The sequence below is a fragment of the Clytia hemisphaerica genome, unplaced genomic scaffold, assembly GCF_902728285.1.
Source record: "Clytia hemisphaerica strain Z4C2 unplaced genomic scaffold, Clytia hemisphaerica genome assembly, whole genome shotgun sequence".
Taxonomy (NCBI): Eukaryota; Metazoa; Cnidaria; class Hydrozoa; order Leptothecata; family Clytiidae; genus Clytia; species Clytia hemisphaerica.
In genome coordinates, this window is record NW_027104530.1 from 932907 (window position 1) to 957377 (window position 24471).

Genomic DNA, 24471 nt, shown 5'->3' on the forward strand with positions numbered 1-24471 from the left:
AAACTTTTTTCATATTGCAATAGTGTAATTTTTCAGGTTTTATAAAATGGTCAGATTTATTCACAGTCACTTGCCTTCGTACTATTTATGTAAATATACAAACAAAATTGAAGTTAGTTTGTTGTGAAAGTTGATAAAATGTCCTGTTTTTCCAAGACCAAGAGATTACATCATCTCTCATTCCAGCTCATTCCAAACCAACAGAATTTGAACGAAACATCAAATCCAGAAAGAAATATTAAGAAAAGTTCACTATCGACCATTCCTTGTGACAATCTTTCAAAAATCATGATCCAATTCAACTCATCAAAGCATAAAAACCAAAGCAAAGAAAAGTAGCGAAAGAGCAAAAGTTGTTGTCTATTTTCTGCCATCTTTGGTTTGACAGTTAGAAACAAAGCAGTATGGTCCGATCAACAATACGCTTCTGAAACGGCCGACGTTGCCCGATCGACAAGGAGAATAGAGCGCCGTACGGATATTTACCATAGACGTTTTTCGAAGAAATGACGTCTTCCGCCTCGAAAAAAAGAACATCGTACTGTTTTTACCGCCGGAGCTTGATTTAAAAAGAGACTCATGTACAAACTCACGAAATTGACCAAAACCGAGCGTTAGACTTGAAGAAGGAGAAGAAAAATTACCGTTTTAACAAATATTTCCTTCTCAAAGGAAATATTTAATAAACATTTCTTAAGAAGAAATACTAAACCAACCTCTTTCCCTGCGTACTATCGGTTTTTTTATGGTTACTGATACCGTCGTTTTGCGTTTTTGTATTTCCCATTTCCGCACTAAGATTCCTTTGCTACTTTTCTAACGGAAATATATCAGGACTTCGAGTAGTTGAAAAATAAGCTTTTGGAAAGCCGTTTAGGCAATTTTGTGAGTAAAAACAAGATTTTCCATAGCTTTAGAAACAAAACCTTTCCAATCTCATACCTGAAAAAAAAAGCGGACGGAAAAAAATAAGATTCCGTAAAAATTGAAAAGATTCTTAGTTCGACAAAACGACGGCAGCGCTTTTGTCTGGTGTCCCATCAGTAATGTGATATAGCCTGGGTTACACGGGGACGATTTCGTTACTAATCTACCAAATTAATAAAACAAATAATCTTATCTCGAACATCGATCGAAAGCAGCCGCCGAGGCGACCTTTTTTCCGATATGTTCTAAGAGCATATTTCAGCTAGAAATTTTGATCTGTTCTAATCAGATCGAAAATTAATCAGCTAGAAATGTCTAAAAATGATGACGTGCTCAGTTCTGACGAGACAGGGTGGTATAATCAAGGTCATTTAACGTGTTCTTGTTGTCTAGGTAACCCTCGAAAGTTTCAGAACACATTTTTTAAGAAGACAGGGGGGGTATAATCAAGAAGAGATTGATATAATCTTGTTGCCTTGTACCCTAGAAATTTTCAGAACACATCTTTCGTAGAGAAAAACAAATATCTTACAAGTTTGACTTGGCAAACTATTTTTCCTAGATTCTAGAACACATCAAACCATAAAGTAGTGATAAGTTTAGGGAGGAGACAAATAGTGTGATAAAGGTTTCCTAGAAATCAGAACACATCATTTGTATAAAAAAATTGAATAAAGGTCATAACATTTGGTCGCCTAGAAGATAAGAACACATAAGCCGGCTGCTTCTGAACAATCTACAGGTCAGAATTCTTATTCAAAATCAGACAGACGTCACCGGTTAAATTTCAGAAAAAATCTAATTATGACGCTACTCACTGTACTTCAATATTCGGCGATTAATCGTGCATTATTTTGTAGACTAGCAAACTCGGCTGTTAATTAATTGGGTCAAAGGAGTGAATAATCAACGGGTGGGCAATTTGTTTTCGGCAGAGAGGGGCAAATTAATCTTAATCAGCAAGAACTCTCTCCAACACAGATACTTTTCTTGCGTGTTATCATTTTTGGCCGACTGAAATAATTATTTCGTTGAATTCAAACTAATTAAATCCTGTTCAAAACATATAATCTCTTTAAAAGCAAAACAAAAGTTTTTCAAAAAAAAATATACAAAAATATATAAATCCAAGCAATATTATAGGCATATAGTATAATAGAAATCCTTTTAAATAAATAAAATACCATTATTCTTTGTAAAAAAATCAACTATCTAATTTTCATATCAAAATTACGTAACAGTTGAAACTCAATCAGAACATGTTAAGATTCTTAGTGGCTTGTGAATTATTGCTCATTTTCTACACGAAGGAATCATTTGGACGCCCCTGTCTCACAGCCCCGGTGGTACTTTTTCCCACAGTGGGGATGAAAATTTCTATCGAAATCCCAATGAGGATAGAAATTCTATTGTTCCCGAGCTTAAAATATCCAGTGGAGATGGTTTTGGACAGCAAATTTTTGCATTGAATTTCAAATGGGGATGAAATCAAAGTCAATTTCCCAGTGAGGCTGAAATTGTAGGGTATTTTGTCCACTCGGGACAAAACTTTGCCAAATTTTTCAGTGGGGCTGGGGTCCCAGCGGGTCTGTGACAGAGGAGTGTATTTGGGATGTTCAAAGATTGACAATAAAAGTAAACATGAAGCACAATGAAGTGGCAGCTTAGACGCGAGAGAAAATTTTGAGAATTTAAGACAAGTTTCCAAAGTAAACAAAAATTGATTTACCATGAATCTACGAAGGTAAGAGAACCTACCCAATCAACACGCAACGTCCTGTTAACGTCTTTATAACGTTACTTGTACGTTAATACAACGTTGTGTGTCTTACTTCATGGATAGAGCAAATCATCCTAAAAAATATCGTTGCCATGATATACAGAAAGTTTAGTTGTCCAAAATATGACGAAGTGTCCGTAAAAAAAGTTCTTAATGGAACAAAACATCATAATCATCTTCAGAAACTTCCATTTCGCTTTCCTGAACATTTCGATGTGACCTTGGCAACGCTTCTTCTCCATTCACTAGATTTCGTTTAGCACGTTTTGCATCGTCAGCAGTTACGTCATCTTCTGCGTTCCGTCGAAAATGTTCTTTTAAGATTTCCGGGATTTCGCCAACTTTATTTTTAGAGAATGAATCTTCAGTGATATCTAGCTCTGCTGCTCGTTTACTGATTTCACGTTTAGCAATCTTGTATTTGTCATCAGATAATGGGAGATGAGGTAAAAGACTTGTTGCTAGGCTAGCTTGTTTGGAAGCTTCCGGATGTTTTTTGGCGAACTGTTTGATTTTCTTCTCAATAGAGCTTGTCAATACTAAACGAAAAATAATCAAAGAAAAATGGTTCACAAGCAACTTAATTCCATAGTTTTGTATATGGAATTTATGGCTTATCATTGAAAAACAAGTAAAACGACCAGCCGATTTTTTCAGAGTGGGTGAGAGACCACATCTTATATAAAAATAGAGCTTCTGTCCCTAATTTTAATTAAAATTTACAAATTACGCAAAGTTTACTCATTCGAATTCACAAATCGAACTAGAACAATCTATCTATATTTGTTCGGATTACAGAGGGATTCGAATTATAGAAAATATCTTAAGAGTTTTTTCTCTCCAACAGGGACTGAGATTTAGTTCGGACTAAATTAAGTTTCGAAAATAGACGTTCGAATAAGCTGTACAGTAAACTCTATTATTCGAATATTTCTATAATTCGAACTTAGTCCCCGTCAAAAAGAAACTCTCCTAAAATCTTTCTGTAATTCGAACGAATTAGATTTCCCGTTCGAGTTCGATTTATCGAGAGTAAACTTTTCTAAACTTTTGACCAATATTAAGACGTCATTAGCACGCAGTGGTCCTGATTACCCATTGCTTTTTGCGACTGTGAAAATGGCATATTTCAAACTTTATAGATCGTCATGAGTTAAGAATTAGAGAACGTAAATATCAACCCCTTTAATTTTCAATATTGTTAAATATATTATATTTTTTGATGATTTTTTTTGGCAGTCTTAATTTTGATTTAGGTTCCACTTACAAAAGCAATGGCGCCATAATGAAAAGAACAAAGAACCTTCCAAAGAACCAAAAGAAACCCGATTCTGATGTCGTTAAAACTAAGATGATTCGGATAGAAGTCCGTCTTTCAAAAATGAAAAAAATTCTGTATTCGTAATATCAATATCATAAGTAAGTTGTTTGTTAACAACAAAAAGTGCTCTACAGAAGGAGCATTATTAGTAAAAATTCAAAACTTTATTTTTGTAGAACTCTGAGTTTCATGCGTACAATCATCAGCTACAGTACATACAAAATGATCTAATGTGTTGAAAAAATTACATCTTGAGGAAAAATCGTAAAGTCGTAAAAGGTCGTAAAAATCGGTGAAATAAATTGAAGTAATAAATAGAACAAAAGGAAATTCTCAAGTGTCCGTCAGTCTTTTGACTTGTAATTAGCCAGCATGAATTTATTCATATGTCGGCATTTAGAAACAATTTCTGAGCGTTTATTGAGAAGTTCGGGCTTATTTTCGTAGCGAAGAATTTCTAACTTTTCTTGCAAGCACAAACGGCAAACTTTCGAAGTGTATTCGTAATACACATTTTCGACCGTAGCCGCCAATACACTCTTCTCGAGATGCATAAATTTATTGTTGTCCTAGTTTTCACAGATTTCATTGCTATAAAATTATACATTTGAACCAATTTAAATTCCCAAAAGGCAAACATCAACTCTAAAACAAAAGTACTTGAAATTGAAAATGTCTCATGAGGTGTAAACAACACAATTATCATTGTGCATATGTAATTTTATAGCAGTGAAATCTGTTGGAAAACGAGGACAACAATAAATTTATGCATCTCGAGGAGAGTGTATTGCCGCGCTGGCATTTTTTTGTCCGCTTTATCCCACTAAAATCGTCCCAATCCTTTTTTCGCACCTAATAGACATTAGAAAAATTTTTCAAAAAAGGATTGGATTGAGTTAAGGGGGATAATTAAATAATTAACTGGCACACGCCTTACCGCGCGACTAAGGTCGACAAGGTGTATTGAAGCAAAACATACCATGAAGTCTGTTTTTAGCTGTTTTTTCGATCTCCTCGCGTACTTTCTTTGATGCGTATTGCTTCTTGTATTTTGGTACGTTCAATTCCTTCATGATGTCATCGCGTAATGAGCGAACGGATGATTCGAACGAGCGGATAGTTTTTTGTTGTTTGTACAATTCGACCACTAGATTTAAAAGGTTGTCAACACCTAAGAAAGAGAAGAAAGTTATCATACAGCGGAGTCTCTATAACTTGAACAAGTTTTTTGGTCCCTTCGGTAAATAATGTCTTATAAATCTACTCCATAAGTTGAAGTCGAATATGTTTCTCTTCCCCGTGCGCTATCGAATTGTGGAGACTCCTCCGTACATTCAACACAGATGAATAATGGTGAATGGTTCAGACTGTAGACTAGAATCCTTTATAAGTACGTATGTTTTATCCGACACCTGAATCTTATTAGGAACCCCCCCCCCCGTTTATCCATTTTTGAGAATATTTTCAGTTGTCAAAAGAAGAGTCCCTTATTTCGCTGTATATGTCTGGTTTTTGTCTATAACTACCTTACTTTCGGGGTATTTAGAGGTATAATTTCCAAGCCCCCGGTAATTAGGCCCCTGTCTATCAAAATTTGGAGATATTTCCAGCCTCCGTTTATTCTGGCCCAGCCTCCCCGTTCATTCAAACTCAATATCGGTGACAAAGAAAATAACACGAACCTCTATCAACGTCACTCTTGAGTTTTCCATTCTCTTGTGTGTTGTCTTCTTCTTTCAATGAACGCTGAAATGGTATAAATATTATGAATTAAGCATCATTTACAGAAAACTTTAGAATTTAATTGCTATCAACTTTCAGTAATATCCATTTTTCTATTCAATGCAATCTTACTTCAACGGCAAAATAAAGTAATTAATGTATTTTCAAAATCTCGTTCCAAAAGCCATGTACACCCTTTAGATTTTACTCATGGACTTTGCACAATCGCTCTGGGAAATTCTGACGCAAATGTTATTCAAGCAGAATTTTTTTACTTTCAATAAAAACACAAATATTGCAGTTTGATAGCTCACAAAATATCCCAAAGTGTTTTTTAATTTCACTACTTTTGCGAGTCTATCAAAATTTAAATGACAGACTGGATAAAAGTCTGGCATTTTCAGGAGTTGTTTTTTTTTTATTAGAAAGCTTTGGTGATATTTGATTAAGAATATCCCTACTACAAACCTTTTCAAAGAGTCTATCAATTTCGGGGTCTCCTTCTTCACCTTGATCACCTGAACCAGAGCTCTCGTCATCATCATTATCTTCCGAGTCACCCGATTCGTTCTCTCCACCTTCGGCATCGTCACTTTCCTCTTTCTCTGATGCTGTAAAAGAAAGTTTTTCGAAAAGTAGTTCATGATATTCGTGACGTACTGTAATTTTTATACAGAAGCGCCCAAATATAGAGCAGGTGTTTGCCACTAATTTTGAATTTTTAAGCAACAAAATTAGTCGCAAATCTTTGGTGTTTCCGTATAAAAGATATTACGTTAAACATCATGAATGGGGAAATCTTTAGTACACTTTTTTCTCAAAATCTCATGCTCTATTCGTTTAAAAATTGCCAATTTTTAATAATTTTTGGGGCTAGGAGTTTTGGCTAAATCGTTAGGTTTTTGGCCATAAAAACTTTTGCTAGGCCTAATTTGCGGCCCCCTCTCAAAAAAGTTACTATAAAAGCTTTACCATAAAAATTTAGCAAATTGTTCTTTTTTGGCCTTTACACACTGAATTCATTAAACTGTTTAAAGGGACATAACAGTACTTGCGAAATTTGTAAACAAACTGTATGCAGCGGATACAAAATCAAAACAAATGTCACATGTCAAAATAAAAAATCAAACCAAATATGACACGTGGTTCGCGCAATGTTTACATTTTACTACTTTAATGTCCCATTAATGATGACGTCATTAAAACTTTTTGAAGAGTCATAACTTTTGAAAGAAAAATGACTGAACTAATTTTGCTCACCAAAATTCATCAGAATTTCGTGTTTTTTCGATTGGCGAGGGGCGTTTTTCTCTTTTTGTTAATTTTTCGTTGCTGTGGAGCCCGCTGTTTCTGCTGTCGAGGGTAACAACCTACAGCATACGAATTTTGCCTCTCTCAACCGAAAGTGTTTTCAAAGTTCACATAACATTGGTGTGTAAACTTGCAGAGGTAATAAACAATTTGAAGTATTTACATTTTTAGTTAGGCTAAGCAGAGGAATGTGAAGAGATGGAAAAACAGCTTCTTGAAAACAATGGAAAAACGGCTCGTCATATACCAGGTCTCTTGCCCTTAAGGGAGTTTATGTCGAGTAAATAGGTTTCTTTTGTTGTCGCTATAAAAAATCTGCATAATTAGCGTGTTGTGACAAAATTCTTTTGTTTCAAGCCTGATTATGCGCAAACTTTTAGGGCTTATATTTTGGGTACACCTCTCCTATACGAAAAGATACCTATATCTTTTTGCTCAGAATTTCCTAGCGATTCTACTGATATAACCGCATCATGACCGCATCATAATATGGAAAGCTAGAGCCCGAGAAAATTATAACTTTATCTTTGATTTTACTCGACTTCTGACAGTTTTACAAGAACCAATTTAATATCATTGCGTTAAGAATTTCTTTTGTTATACAGTGGTAAAAATATTGCTCCTTATTCTTGAAAATTGAACTAGTAATCGGCAAAAAAGGAAAAACAAATTATCATTTTTATCGACAAATCATGTAGAAACCGTGCGATTTGTATGGCGAGCCGTCTTTTCTGGACTTTCATTTAATGACCTAATCAACGTTTTTACAATAGAATTTTCCATAGAAGTGATCGTTGAACTTTGAGAAAAGCTGTTTTTCCATCTCTTTACATTCCTCTGGGCTAAGCCTCTACACTAACCAAATGTGTTATCAGTATCCAAATTATGCTTTGCACCAAATATTTGGTCATTCATTAAAAAAACGTTTGTAAAATTACATACCTGTTTCTTTTGGGACCTCGTCTCGTTTAGCCAAGTATTCCAAAGCCTTTAAACTAGCCTCGATGTCATTCACATCGCCGCTTCGGGCTGCCATCTTGACTGCACCGTCGGGTAAGTCAGCCATTGATAAATCACGCTTTTTCATTCCCAGCCCACTTCCTTCACCCAAAGAACGTTTCTTTTTCAAAGGTGGTATAAAGCCGCTGGCTTCCACGGAACGTCGTTTTCGTAGATTCAAACCACTTCCCTCTTCCATGGAGCGCCGTTTAAGCAAATTTACTCCACTTCCCTCTTCGATGGAGCGCCGTTTGCGTAAATTCAAAACACTTCCCTCTTCCATGGAGCGCCGTTTGCGCAAATTTAATCCACTACCTTCATCGATGGAGCGCCGCCTCAAATTCATTCCACTGCTTTCTCCAACAGATCTTTGCTTTCTAGCGAAAGATCCGCTTCCCTCTTCTAAAGAACGTCTTCTACGAACAGGAGTTGCGCCACTGCCTTCAGAAATAGAGCGTTTCTTCTTAGTTTCTGTAGCAAGGTCTTTGTCAGCAGCTCGTTTACCAGGCATAGATTTGATGTGTTTGTAAGGAACAAAATCGAGGATGTCTCTCTTCTTTTGTTTTTCCTTGGCGGCTTTTTGTCCATATTTCTGAACAAATTCTCCTTCGTCACCATCTCCGATGGTCATTCGACGGTATTCGAAACGAGACTTGTCATCTGAAAACGAGATTGAGAAAATATCACAAGAGGTCAGTTTTGGATGAAAAATGGTAGTTGCTCATTTAATTTGCTCGGATTCTTAAAACTTTGCTGAATTTTGATGCGGTGTAACGAACCTCTCATGCTCTTATGGAATTTTGAGCCCTCAAATAGGTTACCGATGGGACACTCGGAATTTGAGAGGACAAATAGGATCAAAAATGAACAAACAAACGGAAATTTTTATCCGACACGCCAAAGCTCTGAAGGTCAGGCAAGTTTTCAACTTCTGGAAGGTTTAAATTACCGAATTTTGCAACACCTCGTCAAGGAGGGAGCAGCGGGAGGCTTGGTCACCCAGCCCTAGTTTTCATGGATTGGCGGGTCCAACCGAAAGATTTTTAGGTTCACGCGCAAGGATAGGTACACCCGACTGGGGATGCAGCACATCACAGATCGACTATCATTCCTCTCCGATGGGAAATTGGCCCGCTCTTTTAGAGCTTTAGCGTGGGCGGCCGCCAATCCGCCATCGGAATATCAGATAACGAACGAACAAACGAGAAATTCTCACCATCTTCTTCTTCTTCATCATCATCGACGCTTCTCGTTTGACGTCTGTATTGCGCAACGTTTGCCATATACGCCGTCAACAAATCTTTGCCGTCCTCCGGATCAAACGGATCACTATCTTCACTCACGGAACGTTTTTCACGCTCCGCGTCACGCTTCTCTGGTGCAAATGATGTTTTACGAAGAATGTCGTGCACGGCTAAAGGAAAAAAGTGTGAGATGATTTTTACGGTATGAATTCCTTTTTCATAAAAAGATTTTACGGATTTTGTTGGAAAAAGAAATGATATATAGAATGAAAAATATGTGTTCATCAACAAATCTTGACAATTATCAAAACTTGATATTACTTTTATGAAGCCATTTTTGATGTCTCCAGACTGCCCCAAAGTTTTAGCCTCGTTTTGGCGAAAACTCGTCCCCTGGCCCAAAAATTAAAATTTACAAATTGAAAAAAGCATTCCCAGGTATTCACCTAAGGACCAAGTGTTAACTCAAATCCAACCATTAATTGAAGTCTACAGAAATGCCCACAAATGTATCAAAAATGTATATAAGCACAGTCAAATCGATGAAGAAAACTGTCATCAATATACAGGATTTTATGAGAATAAACTACCTAAGAACATTATGGCTTTGATGGCTGAATTATTAAGAACAAGTTAAGAACATTTAAAGACTTTATGGACTCTAAAACAACCACCTTCTTAGAAAATTGCGCAAATTCACTCACAAAATAGTGAAAAAAGGATATATGTTAAGAACATTTTCAGGCTTAAAACTAAAAAGAATTAGGAACATCCGAAGGCTTCAATAATTTTGGCTGTTCCTATAAAGAAATCTTAAACTAACCTCCAAGTGAAGCCATGACAGACATTTTGTTTTGCATGATTTGCGAATCCTCTTCGTCATCTTCACGTTTCACTTTCTTTCCTTTGTAAGAAATCTTGTTCTTCTTACTAACACCTGTTTGAATGAAAAAAAATGTTATTGTGCGCATTTTTTATAAGAATGGTGTTTCTAACTTGATTTCTAAACTACTGTACGGCATGTGCCGCCAAAAAATGGCTTTCAAACTTGAACCCTCACAATGCAGCCCTTGAGCGATGAAAAAGTACCCCTAAGGCCGGTCTCCACTTGCGCGCGCTTCGATCGCGTTTTTTCGAGCAAAGCTTCCACGCTATTGGTCAAAAGAAAAATGAAGCAACTCCATTGGCGCGAACTGACGTAACGGTTGAAAAAAGTTGAAATGTGTTCAACTTTTTTTTCAAGCGCGCGCTACATTTTTATGACGTAATCTTTTTTCCAAGCAAAAAGGATTGAAGCCCAAAAGTGCGATCGTAGCGCACGCAAGTGGAAACCGGCCTTTACAGTGCATTTTACCGAACGCTTACAGCGAAGTTTAATTTCAGAACCTTATTTTGCTGACGCTACCTGTAAATGAGCCTGAGATGCATTTCGAGGGTCTCGAAAAACCTACCCCCCGGGAAGGTACCATCGAGGCATCGAGGTAAAAGGGTCAATCAAAAAACTAGTGATTTTCCATTTAGCTTATAATTTTGAGATTGTTCCTGTGGGGGGTTACTACTGTCCCTTTCGAAGTGGAAACTTTAGTTTTTTTAACTAATCATTTCCATGGCGTTCTAATTTAGATTTGTCATTATGCTTCGTTGGCGGCGAAATATAAATAGTTTCCCATTCAAAATACTAAAATTTGGTTAATCTAACATTCACTTTCAGGTTGCTTATAGTTAAAACAACATTTTAAGGGTTAATAAAAACAAACGAACGACTTACTTGGAAGTAATTTCTGAGCCGCTAAAATTGAAAGAAAGAAAGAAAATTAACTAAAATTATATGTAAGATGCAAAATATCAAGTAAATTGATGAATCGGCTCAGCGGAAAGATTTATAATTGAGAAACTAAAATCGGGCTGTCGTTTACCATTCCATTTTACAACATTAAAGCAATAAACAGAAAACTAATGTATGTTTATTTTACAAAATCAAGAATATCAAAATATGAGGAAGAAAAGGCATAATTTCATGCTTTACCTGTCAGAGCAGCTTGGGCAGCTTTTACTAAATGAGTTGCAACGTTTGCTAAAAGGAGAGAAAGAAGTGGTCAATAATAATTGATGTTTTATGATTTTCTTGCTGAAACTACACGTTTTTTTTAAGAAGATAAGGCTTCGAAGACCAAAATGTACAAGATAAGAACATTTTAAGGCTTTGTGGACTCAAAAACACCAGTTTTCTTAGGAAAATGGGTAAAAATGGGTAAAAATGGTCACAAAAACGGGAAATAAGAACATTTTAAGACCTTTTTTAGCCTTGAAACCCACAAAGTTAAGAGCATTCGAAGGCTTCAAAAATTTTGGAGGTTCTTATAAAAAAACGTGTGATCATGGAAGATTTTGAAAACTTTTTCTACAATCCTGAACAGAACTGTTTATCCACCCCCTCTCCCAATATCAGAAAAGGGCCATCAGAAACCAGTTTTGACCACGATTGTATTGCGTGAAAAAAAAATAATGTAGAAAAAAAGAATTGGGGTATTGGGTATGTATCCTTTGTCCTGAAATGCATTAAATGTTTTTTTTATCTAAGAACAAACTATATAAGAACATAAGGCTTCGATGGCCAAAATGTTAAGAACAAGTCTCAGAACATTTTAAGGCTTTGCGGACCCTAAAACATCTATTTTCTTATGGAAATGGACAAAAATAGTCGCAAAATAGTGAGAATAAGAACATGTCAAGAACATTTTTTGGCTTAAAACTTAAAAGGTTAAGAACATCCGAAGCCTTCAAAATTTTTGGATGTTCTTATAAAAAAACGTGTATTCGATATTCGGAAATTATCAGCAACAGTGATATACATAACATGCATAAAATATTTTGACCTTTGTCCAAAATCTCCATCAGTGGTCCAAGCAAATTTATTTGTCTCGGGCAGAAACTGGAATTTGACCAACAAATTAGGAAAGATTCTTCAAATCAGCAGAGTTTTGTTAAAATTGGAGACCTCACTGAGACGTAAGAACACTGGTCCTTATATTTGTGAAGAAATAAGAATTTCTGTCCAACTATATTCACTCAGGAGATTTGGGTGACGGAGCAGAAGTATGTATTTCGTCTTTACTGGGACTCGTCAGCACTGCAAACTGCACCCTGGCTGGTCAGATCGATTTAGCCAGCATCTCTAAACCACAAAATCACTTGTGGTTCAAACTGAGAGAAATAGTGGACAGATATATATGGATGTCATTGGGGTTAGGTGACCGTCAGAGTTCAAATTCAAATCTTACCTCCTTGTGCACTCTTGTGGACAGAATCAACACCTGCCATTGGTTGTCCTGGGTAATTAGTCGCCAACGACGTAAGAGGCGGGTATCCCATAGCAGCAGTATTGGCGTTATCATAATAGCTTTGAACGCCCAGTTGGGCGGCTTGAAGGGCGTCTTTCTTTTGTTCTTGTACATCAATTTTGGCGTAATCGAATTCACTAGGGTCGTATTCTTTGCCATCTGGCGATAAAGAATGGGATTACGTGATGTGTTATACTACCTTGTATACCAAATTACCCTTTGCCTTTTTAAAGGCAATTAATTTTTTTGTTTTTAATTCATTTCAATTAGATAAAGGTATTCCCGTAAATTTTGATCTATTAAGGGCTCTGACCATTTTTCATAATTGCCGTGTTTAAAATGTGTTTTCTGACTGATGTAACCAACAAAATAGCCTGGATATCCTAGCCTGGATATCCAGCCCGTAAACTTTTTTCTTGATTTTGATATTTCTTATGTTTACGGTATCTGGTTTACCTAGATCGTCTGCATTCTCATCTGAGGATGATTATGCGGATATTCTGATTGGTTGGTCCAAGCGAATCAGAGATCTGAATGGTGGCGCGCATATAAGAAATTATGCGAGCCGACTTGAAGTGTTCGCCTAAGTATTTGGATGGACCGCGCGGGCGATCAGCAAGGCGCGTACGCTGCTTTGCAAATCTCCCTGATTTTTCTTTTTTGAAGCAAATAACAATAGAATACCTAATTATCTCCCTTGGGTGTTTGACCACGCATCCAAATAAAAATAAACAATAATGGTAGGGAAGAAGTGGGAAGATTAAAACATGGGAATTTTTAGATGTTCTGGGGTTCTGGTTGTTTTCTTTTCAATTACTTGCTTAGATATTCTTGTTTTAATCTTCTTTTAATGACTTGGTTACATCGTGTAAAGAACTAATGGTATATCTTTATTTTGCTTTAATTCTTCTTTTCTGTTTGCCGATTTTGTATTGCTGTTTTGGGTTGGATTTTGAAAAAAAAATTTCTCCAAAATTCACTTATTGCACTTTCTGTCTAACAGACTTTCCACCACACTGTCTATATTTTATGGTCAAGGCTACCATTCTAAATTGATTTATCCAGGCTATGGATATCCAAGCTCAAAATTTTAGAAAAAATAAGTTTTACCTCAGCCAGACAAAGTTCTAAAATTATAGAGCTTGGTTCACCTAGAAATCAGGTGAACCCCTGTTGACAGATTTTCCTGCATGAATCCCATGGCTGCAAATAAATATATGCACATAATGACATGCATAATTTCAAGATGGTAACCCCAGCAGTGATAAATCAATTTAGAATGGCAGCCTTGACCATAAAATATAGACAGTGTGGTGGAAAGTCTGTTAGACAGAGAAAGTGCAAAGTGAAATTTGGAGAAAAAAAATTATCAAAACAAAACTTCCGACCCAAAACAGCACTACAAAATTGGCAAACAGAAAAGAAGAATTGAAGCAAAAGAAAGATATACCTTTAGTTCTTTACACGATGCAACCAAGTCATTGAGAAGATTAAAACAAGAATATCTAAGCAAGTAATTGAAAAGAAAACAACCAGAACATCTAAAAATTCCCATGTTTTGATCTTCACACTTCTTCCCTACACCATTATTGTTATTTTTATTTGGATGCGTGGTCAAACACCCAAGGGAGATAATTAGATATTCTATTGTTATTTGCTTCGAAGAAGAAAAGTCAGGGAGATTTGCAAAGCAGCGTATGCGCCTTGCTGATCGCCCGCGCGGTCCACCTAAATATTTAGGCGAACACTTCAAGTCGGCTCGCATAATTTCTTATACGCGCGCCACCATTCAGATTTCTGATTCGCTTGGACCAACCAATCAGAATATCCGCATAATCATCCTCAGATGAGAATGCAGACGATCTAGGTAAACCAGACCGTAAACATAAGAAATATCAAAATCAAAAAAAAAGTTTACGGGCTGGATATCCAGGTTACCAACAAAACTATGGCATGTTATACATTTTCTGTTAGACAAACTATTCTTGAATCTGAAAATTCAAAAATTGCATTGAAAAAATTTGATGAAGAAGAAAATGAAGACTTTTGCGAGGAAGAGAATTTCAACTTTGAAGAGCTTAGTTTCGGCGAAGAAAAAAAATTTTGAAAAAGTTTTCGCAGTAGACGGTGTATCTTTTACCGAATAATAAAAATTTTTGCGGAAAATTTTTGTAAATGCTTCTTTGTCTCGAAATCTTCAAAATAGTGGTTTTTCATCAATTTCTCATCTGGATTTTGTTTAAAAAAACATTCATAACTTTTGACACATCTTTGTAGAAAAAATTTCCGCAAAATTTGAAATAGTTCAATTCTTTGCGGAAAGTTTGAAAAAAGTTCGAAACAAAAAGATTAATTACCCATTAAAACTTAGCACTTTTTATAAAAGAAGGTGATGCAACATATTATTAACGTCTTTTTAAAGTTCATAACGTCATTTTTGCAATTAAGTTCGTAATTACTCTTAAGGGGTTTGATTAAAAAGCAATTTATAAAGGCAATTCTTTGTTAAAAATGTTAAAGAATCTAAAACATAACTTTTATGTTCAGATACTAAAATCAATTTTCTGACTATGGTCAGAGCCCTTAAGAGAATTTTGGTGTAATTGGGCGGAATTTATTCTGGCGATTTAATAAAATTTCTAAATTTGGCGAGAATTAATTTTGGCGAATGACCCATTTTTTGTTGAATATTTTTAAGCTTAAAAAGGATAAAAATGGGTTTTTAGAAGAACTAGAGACTAGTGTGAAAGAAATTTAAATTTGGCGAGATTTAATTGGCGAACGGCCTATAAATCTAAATTTGGCGGTAAGAAGTTTTGGCGAATTTGGCGATTTTTTGAGGCAATCAGTCAATTTCGCCGAAATTTCTTGCCGCCAAAATTTCTTCTCTTAAGGTACTAAGAACATAAAAAGTATGATAATGTAATAATCGAAGAAAAAAAACTTTAAATTTTTTTTTTTTTAATCATTACCTGTGGAGTAAACAGAGTTGTGATAATAACCACCACATTTTCGTTTCAAGTCTCCTTGACACTCACTATTACAATCGTTGTCAGGTAGTGATCCATAACGACCAAAAGCGTTACCACAGAAACAAAGGTAGCCATATTGGACGCCAGCAAATTTATAATTTTGGTAGGCACATTCACGTACGCACGTTTCAGGTGTGGTTCTGTATCTTGTAAAACGTTTTGGGAGATCCCGTAATGGGCGCATGTCCTTGAAACAACCTTGGTAGTCTATGTGTAAGATTTGAAATATAGAGGGGTTAAGAATTTTCATAAACTTCATTTACGGGACACAAATTTTCTCAGAAAAAGAATTCGCAAATAATTATTCTCGAAACGAATATTTATTTTCGTTTAACTGCTACTTTTTCCTTAAATGTTTCCTTGGAATCGAAAAGTTTGGTTTAGTTTAGTGATTCGCCGTAGCGTTTTGAGTTTTAGGTATAATACGCAGTAAAAACCTTTCAGACCGCAATACTATATTTTTAACTGAGATTGGTCTAAAATTTCCATCAGCTCCCTGTGTGTTTTACTTATGAAAAGTGTTTTTCTGTGTTGGCCGGGGAAACAGCAATTGAGTCTCTGGCAGGGTCCCAAAAGTACAAAAATCAACTCCAAAGATGGAGAATTCAGGCTGAAAATTGGGAAAATAATCGTCTCTCACAGGGTCGTAAAAATGTCAAAAAAGGGGCAAAATTTTCTAAATATAAACTCTTAGAGGGTCGATTTTTGAACTTTTTTGCTCGAACCTACGCGTCACCACGAAGAACCTAGTACCCAATCCCCTGTCTCCGATTCAATTTGACTTACATGGTGAACTTGTATCAATCCTTTTCATCAGCGGTGCTGGCGATCCTATAAAAAGAAGAACATTGAATATTGTATTTGTATTGTTGCAGGCGGATGACCGTGTGTGATATCCTGGTGGATCGCAAGAAGGATCCATACTAGACAAGAATGTACTGTTGGCTTATCTTTGCTTTTTGATAATCTTAGCGAGGTCGACATTTTAAAAAGTAAAAATAGCCTTATAAGCTCTGGTGAAATAATGTGTAAACCCGACCGAAATCAATTACAATTGCCTAACCCGGTCTTATTTGGAAATTTATGGTCTTACCCTGGTTAGGATCGTATCAATTGGAAGAAACCCGGTCAAAATCGAAAAAAAGCATATTCATTAATTCTAGGAAAATCGGACTCGCTAAGTGAAATATTTCGTTCAGACCCTGGTGAAAATCTCACTCGCCCCAGTAAGTTATCGAGGTCTCAAATCCAAACCAAGTGAAATTTTATATTTTTTATAGCTAACCCGGTGGATTTCACAATTTCACTGAGACATGGGCTTCATAATGGACTAATGGTATTTATACTCTCGGTTTATTAATTCTTGAAAAAATTCCCAGCTACAAAAAGGAAAATTCCTTGTTTTACTCTAAAAAGCCTAAATTTAGTCTATTTTGACCCTTTTTAGGATTTTAAAGGTCCATTTTCGAACCTCCCCCCCCCGGTAATTAGGTCCCCCCGTTTATTTAATTTGAAAAATTTTTCCAACCCCCCCCATTTATTCGAACCCCCCCCCCCCGTTTATTTGGCACCTAAGAGTATGGTATTTTTAATATATAAAGAAAATTTCACTTGCAGTACAGTAATTCGCTGATTAAACATGATCTAATTGATTTGTTATGTTTTTTTTTAATCTGGGATAAATTTCTTTGTCGTTTCATCAAAGAAAAAGAGCCGTTTTGACAGCTCTCTGATTTCATGTTAGCGAATTTAGGTATTCAAGATAAATAGAGGGGGACGGTATTAAGCAAAGTTGACATGTCTCAAAAATCGCCGTCTACTTTGCTCGACGACGATAAAAATACCAAAATACCGTCATCTGTTTAGGTGAGCAAAGACGATATAGAGCCGTACATCAACTACCGACTTTGTTTTACGTCGACTTCACTTACCGTCGCCCTCGATATCCTCCGATACATAAACTCGCTATTATCTTAACACGACTAAAGGCCGTAAAAAACTAGAGCTATAATAAAAATGCTAAGGTTTGTTAAGATAAAAGTTTAACCTTTTTTGACAGTGACTCCAGTTTTATTGCTACAAAGGCATGGTGTTCGTGATAACATTGTGTGAGGGAAACAACTTTTTTCGCATACACCATCTTGAAGCTTAACCGAAGTTCGAACTTCCGGATTCGAATCGACACGTGCGTTCATCGATGCAACTGGGTATTGGTAGGCAGCTTGATAGCCAGAATATTGTGGATATTGTAGTTGAGCGGCAGCAGCGGCTGGGTACGATGATTGTGGAGCTACTGGGTTGGTGGCTTGCGCAACTACTGGGCTGGCGGCTTGTGGTGCTGCAGGACTGACGGTTTGTGCAGCAACTGGGCTGGCAACTTGAGCAGGAACAGGATTAGCAGTCTGTGGTACAGCAGCTGCTGGATTTGGTCCTGGAGCAGGCATGAATCCTGGAGCCCTGGGTGGGAATGATTTGACGGCTGGGTCACCCTCTTTGACGCATTTACATGGGGTATCACTGGAGACACCGTAAGGATGGCATGCACTTTGACACCAACTACGCTGGTAGGCTTCATTAGACAAAGGTGTTGCATTCTATGGGAAGAGAACAAATTGGAAAACATAATATCAAGGATCATTTTTACATAAAAATGAGCTGAAATATTTGCATTATCTTATAAGGTGATTACAAAAGTTCCTTGTTGTATTTTCTAATCTAATTAATATCAAATATTATCTATTTTTATGCTAAGTATAATAATAGTTAATAAGTTTTAATTGCATTCTGATATGGAATTAATTGTGTCGAATTTGAGTCTTAGAAGACGCCTTGTTTAAGTCTGACAAACATTTTTTACAAAATTAACTAACTCTCTAACAAGCAAGCAAAAGAATCAACGTACTTGTAATGGTACACTTGTACTGTTAGTTACAGGCTGAGCAGGAGCAACCTGTTGGGTAGCTTCTAATGCATCAGGTACAGGCTCAGTTATGCTATTCTGTTCTTTAGCTGGTACGCTTTCAGTGTTTTTGTTAGACTGTTGTTTTTGTTTTTGGTTTTCATGTCCTTTAAGCATCATGGAACATGCACATGGTGTTAGTCTGGCGACAGGATTAGGGTGACATGCTTTCTTGCAGACACAATCTGGAGTGTTGTCAGTGCATATCTGTATGTGTGGAGAAAGGTAAGAAATGGAGTCAAGTGACGTCATAATGAGTGATTGAAAATCATGCATGAATGGCGTAATGAAGGGAAATCAAAATCTTTGAAATCTTTGGATTGTAATTTTTTACTACAGTCCTGAGTAGAACACCAAAACTTAAGATATCAGGAAACAATAGAACTTCAGCGTAAGAACCGTGCAAGAACCCATTTTTCAGAGATTATATTGGTTAATCTCGACTCTAGATCAAAAGATTTGAAGGATTGACGGGGGGGTGGGGGTGTTTACATAGGCAAAATGGGTGGCGGGTATGTACACCCCCGAAAGTCTCTCAAAAGGGTACAAAAACCATTAAAAAGAAAAGTGAGTCTCTGTAAGCGTCCAAAAATCACGAAACTCAAAATTTCCTCTCTCAAAGGGTGGTGATTTTCCAAAATTTGGACCAAAATCAAGTGACAATCGACAAAAAATTTGAGAAAAGTCTCTCTAAGGGTCCCAAAAACGCCAATTTTTCCTCTCTCTAAGGGTCGATTTTTGATTATAATGAAGATTTTAATGTGTCGGTGTTTCCTGCCCGTTGGTCGTGTGTTATAGGTTCTGAAGTTACATTGTGCTGTAAAAAGTGTCTGTTACACGGCGTTCTAAATCTAGAAATCGCTGCACGCTTGCTAGGCCTGTAGATTTAGAACGCCATGGTTTGTTTTGATTTGCCTTAAATGCGATTGGGAAATGCCATACGTCTTAATGAGCGTAATTTGCCAGAAATTATCATGCATTGATTAGTTGGTGCATTCATTATAAATATCCAATGAAAGCTTTCCGCATAAACAATAAAAAATAATTTACTTACCGCTGGGGCGGCTGCAATTGGTTGAGGAACTAATGGGGCGGCAGAGGCGGGTTGGCTTGCAAATCCTTTCTTATCGTCACCCTCACAACTGCATGGGTTTAAAGATGCAAAACTTTTTGGGTAACACGCCCGCGTACAAAGACATTGTGGGCTATCATCAGTGCAGAGCTTTGGACCTTGTCCAGTAATGGATTTGGCAGAATTAGCTTCCATTGTTGCGTTTGAGACTTGCTCTTGGCAAGTACATGGTTCGTTCTAAAATGAGAGAGATGAATCATTTATCTACACTTGAAAACGAGCGAATTCGAATTATAAATGATTTTTTTTTGCTACAAATGTAGAAAAATTCAATTATAATTTGCAGAAGATTTATGAGAATTAAGAGTCTGATTTTTCAAGCCTTCAACGCCTCCAGGTTCCATCGGAAGTCGGACGTCGAAGATTATTCTAATTACTTTAATTGGATTAATTTCCGCGAGATTTAATTTCACGTTTTCACGAATTTTAGTCTTCTATGCGAGAATATAATTCACGAAATCGCGTGAGATAGCTGACTCGCGAAATTATATCCATGCAATATTTTTAAGATAAGTGAGGTAAATTAGCTATTTGTGACAAAAATTAGCGTTTTCATGGCCATTACAGTATAACAATCATCTATAACAAACAAACATGTTACTTACATTAGCGACAAGTTTAGGGTAACATGATTTCTGACAAGCACATTCAGGGGTTGTGCAGTTATTGGCAACAGTCACATTCTCTGCGTTTGTAAATTCTTTGAAGCTTCCCGAGTCTGTGGTCAAAGTATCGTTGCTAGAGCTGGTTGAGTTTTCTGGAGTGGTTCTTGTTTCACTATCAACTGTGATGTTATTGGTAGCTGGTGACAGAGTGTCCGAGTTTGTCAGACCAGCATTTGGTTGTTTTGGTGAGTTAAGATCTTCTGTAGCAGGACTGCTTTCATTTTTGGCGACTGCAGCTCCACTGGTAGTTTGATTGATAAGTGCGTCTGGTGTGTTGTCGGTGATTGGTGCCGATGCTTGATTCTGGATTGGATTTCCTTGAATAGGAGATGGTGTTGGTGCAACCAAGGGAGTCGTTTGGTTCTGGATTGGATTTCCTTGGATAGAAGATGGTGTTGGTGCAACCAAAGGAGCCGTTTGGTTCTGGGAAACCTCTGGTGAGTTTGGAGCTGATTTTGGTGCTGGTAATATTTCAGCTGGAAGACTTTCTGGTTGATTTGCTGCAGCATCTGGTGTTTTTTGAGATTGTTGGGCTGGTACAATACCTTCGGCTTGAGCTAGAGGAGCATTCAACTCAACCAATGGTACTTGAGCATTCTGTCCAGATTGTGCAACAGAGACTGTTTTGTTTTCTGGTGTTACTGGAGCGACTGGTGCAGCTTGGTTTTGTTCTTTGGCTGCAACGTGGTCCTTGCGTTTACCACCGATTGGTTTCTTGGCTTTCTTGACATGTCGTTTTTCTTGTTTGCCAGTGTCTTAAGGGAAATGAGAAAGATAATGGGTAGTTAGTTTTGATTAGGAAAAGGAAAGCTTTATGAAATATTACTTCTCCGGCGTTGGCATCAGTTTGGAATATAAAGTCCATTTTGAAGGTTTCTAAAGAGTATTTCAGCTGGTCAAAAAAAATGAAATGATAAACACGCTTAGGTCACATTCTTCTTAGATTCTTCTTCTCTAATTCTTTTTAATACGTTAATTATTCAATTATATGATATACGTCGATTTATCAAAACGACCTTAAAATCAGTCCACTTTCTCTAGTTTAAACTTTTCTAGACCGTTCTAAATGTTGATGTTATGGATTGTTCTTAATTTATTCTTAGGTTTTTGAGAAAATTACCTATAATGAAATAAACGTGATACCTCTTTTATCTTCGTATAGAAGCTTTGTCAATGTATGATCCACATCTAATTTATGGTTCAAAGCACCACTTAGTTTAGATTGTGGTTGTTCCAATAACCATGAAGCATATTCGGACGCTGCTTGGTTGACAGTCTGTAAATGGAACGAAAATGAAACCATAATTGAAAAGTTTGTTGTAGAGTGTATGAAGAGAAGTTGTATGTACTGTAGATATGTGAAAACATTTTTTAACCTTAAGCGAATTTTAATTCTTACTTTTTATTTTTGATTTTAGACCTGATGATGATCAAATTGATCGAAATATATATATTGTCAACTAAATAATGATACCGTTGTTGGATCTTATTTTTCAAAATTACCATATTTGCCACAATAATGTTTTTACCAAATCGCATAATTGAAAAATCAAATGTCTTTGCCAACAAACGCAAATTTCTCTCTTATGTTTAACCTCAAATAGCCGTTGGCAGTAATAGAAAAATAGAATAAAACTGCTATTGAAATCTTGGTTAGGGGATTCGAAATCACAATCGTTCTTTTTTTTGTTTCAAGTCATTGTGAAAATTCAAATGTTTTTGGGAACTGATTACGGTGAAATAATTTCTGACAAAAAAAGTCAAAAAGTTGACTAAAAACCACTTATAATTATTTTTTTGACATCAAAGAGGCCTCGATAAGCGTATTTCAACGAATAAAATGTACATTTTAGCAGTAAAAAGGGAAATAGTCGTTAAAAATATTATCACCCATATAGTGTCATCCGCGAAATTAATTTCCACTAAAATCTTAATACTTCTCCGATGAGCTCAACCGCTAATTAATCCTCGTGAAATGACCATCACCTTTACAAATTCTTTAAAAAGAACAATCTATATTAAGTCTTCGATGGCCAAAACAAGAACACGTTAGGAACATTTTAGGGCTTTGCGGACTCTTACACACCCGGTTTCTTAGAAACATTCACACAAATACTCACAAAATGGTGAAAATAAGAACATGTTAAAAACATTTTTAGGCTTAGAACTCAAAACGTTAAGAACATCTGCAGGCTTCAAAAATTTAAGATGTTCTTATAAGAAAAACTTGGATTTTCCTTTTTCCCTCGTGGATGAACCATCACAAAGAAATTCATCTTACATCTTCCTCATCAGCCGATCGTGTGACGTCTTTCTTTTCTTCGTCATTGCGATTCAATGTCGAGAACAAATTCTCCAGTTCTATAGAAAAAAGTTTAAATAACGCCCGAAGCTAGAACCCAATAGTTTACTTTAGTAAATTAGTAAATCAAATATTACTCAATTCAATTCAATTATGTAAGCGTAATTTATGACATAAGTTATCCTTAAAATTTTGGAGCATTAAACCAACCAATTAGAGCCCTTGGCTGAACCCCCTCCCCAAGAAACCGTTATGTGACTCATCGCTTATTAAATAAGCGGAATTAATGAATACGTTAAGATATTTTGAAGTCATTTGATTCGTTTACCTGACTTGTCAGCATCAGAGATTTTGGAATCACCAGTCCAATCTTCTCGTAGACCAAACGCTGCAAGAAAAGAAATTGAACTTAAGGTATGTTGGTGTTCAGCGAAGCACCCAAATTGATAGGAGTTTTATTTCTGTCAAGTACTTCTTCAACATTCAAACAAGCAACATGCTGAATGGACCTACCTGATGATGAAAGTTAGTTAGCAATGCGAAAAGAAAAATGAAAAAAATCAGTCAGAAAATATAGCATTTAGCGAAAATACACAACACAATAAATTCATCATTGATTGTTGATGGGGGGAGAGAGAAAGGTTGTAGGGAAAAAATAAATAGGAAGTTCTGGTCGGAAAAATCAGTTTTATTGACAATTGAATCATGCTTGATGGTGAGCATTGTTATCAATAATGTTTTTGTGTGAAAAACATAGAAATACAAGGAAAAAATCCATTGAAAATCTGAAAAAACGGCGATTTCCAGCAACCGGAAAACAATTTTTTCTCAAAAATCGAACTCGGCCATTTTTTGAGCATTGCGAATACGCATTTCTGCAAAAAACCAGAAAAAACTAAAAATGAAAATTCGAGAAAAAGTCAAAAAACCGGTTTTTCCGGCATATTTCCGGCATTTTCGGCCGGAAAAAATGGTTTTTCGAAAATCGGGCTCCGTCACATTTTAGGTATTGTCATATTGCATCAGTGTGCAAAATTTCATGAAAAATATATAAAGTACAGCTTGAGAAATTCAAGAAATACTGTCTTTCCGGCGAAAATAGGTTGTTCCAGCGACTTTTAAAATAGTTCCGGCTTCAAAAATCAATTTTATTGAAAATTGAAACATGCTTGATGGTGGGCATTGCTATTAATAATCTTTTTGAATGAAAAAACAACCAATTATATGGAAAAGTCCAATGAAAATCCAGAAAAACGGCGATTTCCGGCATATTTCCGGCATTTTCGGCCGGAAAAAATTTTTTCTTAAAAATCGGACTCGGCCATGTTTTGGGCATTGTTAATACGCATCTTTGAGCAAAAGAAAAAAATCTGAAAAAACTCGAAAAAATCTAGAAAATGCCAAATTTTCCGGCATATTTCCGGCATTTTCGGCCGGAAATGACTTTTTTCGAAAATCGGGCTCCGTCAAATTTAGGTATTGAATTTTTTCACAGTGTGCAAAATTTCATGAAAAAATATAAAGTAAGCTCAAGAATCAAGAAATACCGTTCTTTCCGGCGAATCGGCTGTTCCGGCGATTTTTAGAAAGTTCCGCTTCAAAAAATCAATTTTATTGAAAATTGAAACATGCTTGATGGTGGGCATTGTATTAATAATCTTTTTGAATGAAAAAAAACCAATTATATGGAAAAGTCCAATGAAAAATCCAGAAAAACGGCGGTTCCGGCATATTTC

General features: G+C 36.2%; 1 protein-coding gene across 2 annotated transcripts in view; it reads right to left on the reverse strand.

Moving 5' to 3' along the window:
• Window positions 1-2298: 2298 nt before the first annotated feature.
• LOC136822319 (microtubule-associated protein futsch-like) overlaps window positions 2299-24471 on the reverse strand; it is a 38526-nt gene continuing 16353 nt past the window's right edge. The window contains exons 6-24 of one of the 2 annotated variants that reach the window (XM_067078558.1): window positions 23064-23123; window positions 22715-22794; window positions 21577-21709; window positions 20374-21188; window positions 19691-19945; window positions 18580-18843; window positions 17725-18271; window positions 16464-16508; window positions 15618-15884; window positions 12586-12804; window positions 11331-11378; window positions 11073-11093; window positions 10128-10241; window positions 9277-9474; window positions 8004-8720; window positions 6219-6361; window positions 5711-5774; window positions 5008-5199; window positions 2299-3246 (exon numbers count right to left, since the gene is read on the reverse strand). In XM_067078558.1, the coding sequence (XP_066934659.1) occupies window positions 2858-3246; window positions 5008-5199; window positions 5711-5774; window positions 6219-6361; window positions 8004-8720; window positions 9277-9474; window positions 10128-10241; window positions 11073-11093; window positions 11331-11378; window positions 12586-12804; window positions 15618-15884; window positions 16464-16508; window positions 17725-18271; window positions 18580-18843; window positions 19691-19945; window positions 20374-21188; window positions 21577-21709; window positions 22715-22794; window positions 23064-23123 (4571 nt within the window). In that variant the 3' untranslated portion in view covers window positions 2299-2857. The remainder of the gene's footprint in view (window positions 3247-5007; window positions 5200-5710; window positions 5775-6218; window positions 6362-8003; window positions 8721-9276; window positions 9475-10127; window positions 10242-11072; window positions 11094-11330; window positions 11379-12585; window positions 12805-15617; window positions 15885-16463; window positions 16509-17724; window positions 18272-18579; window positions 18844-19690; window positions 19946-20373; window positions 21189-21576; window positions 21710-22714; window positions 22795-23063; window positions 23124-24471) is intronic. The other variant, XM_067078559.1, reaches the window with a different exon arrangement.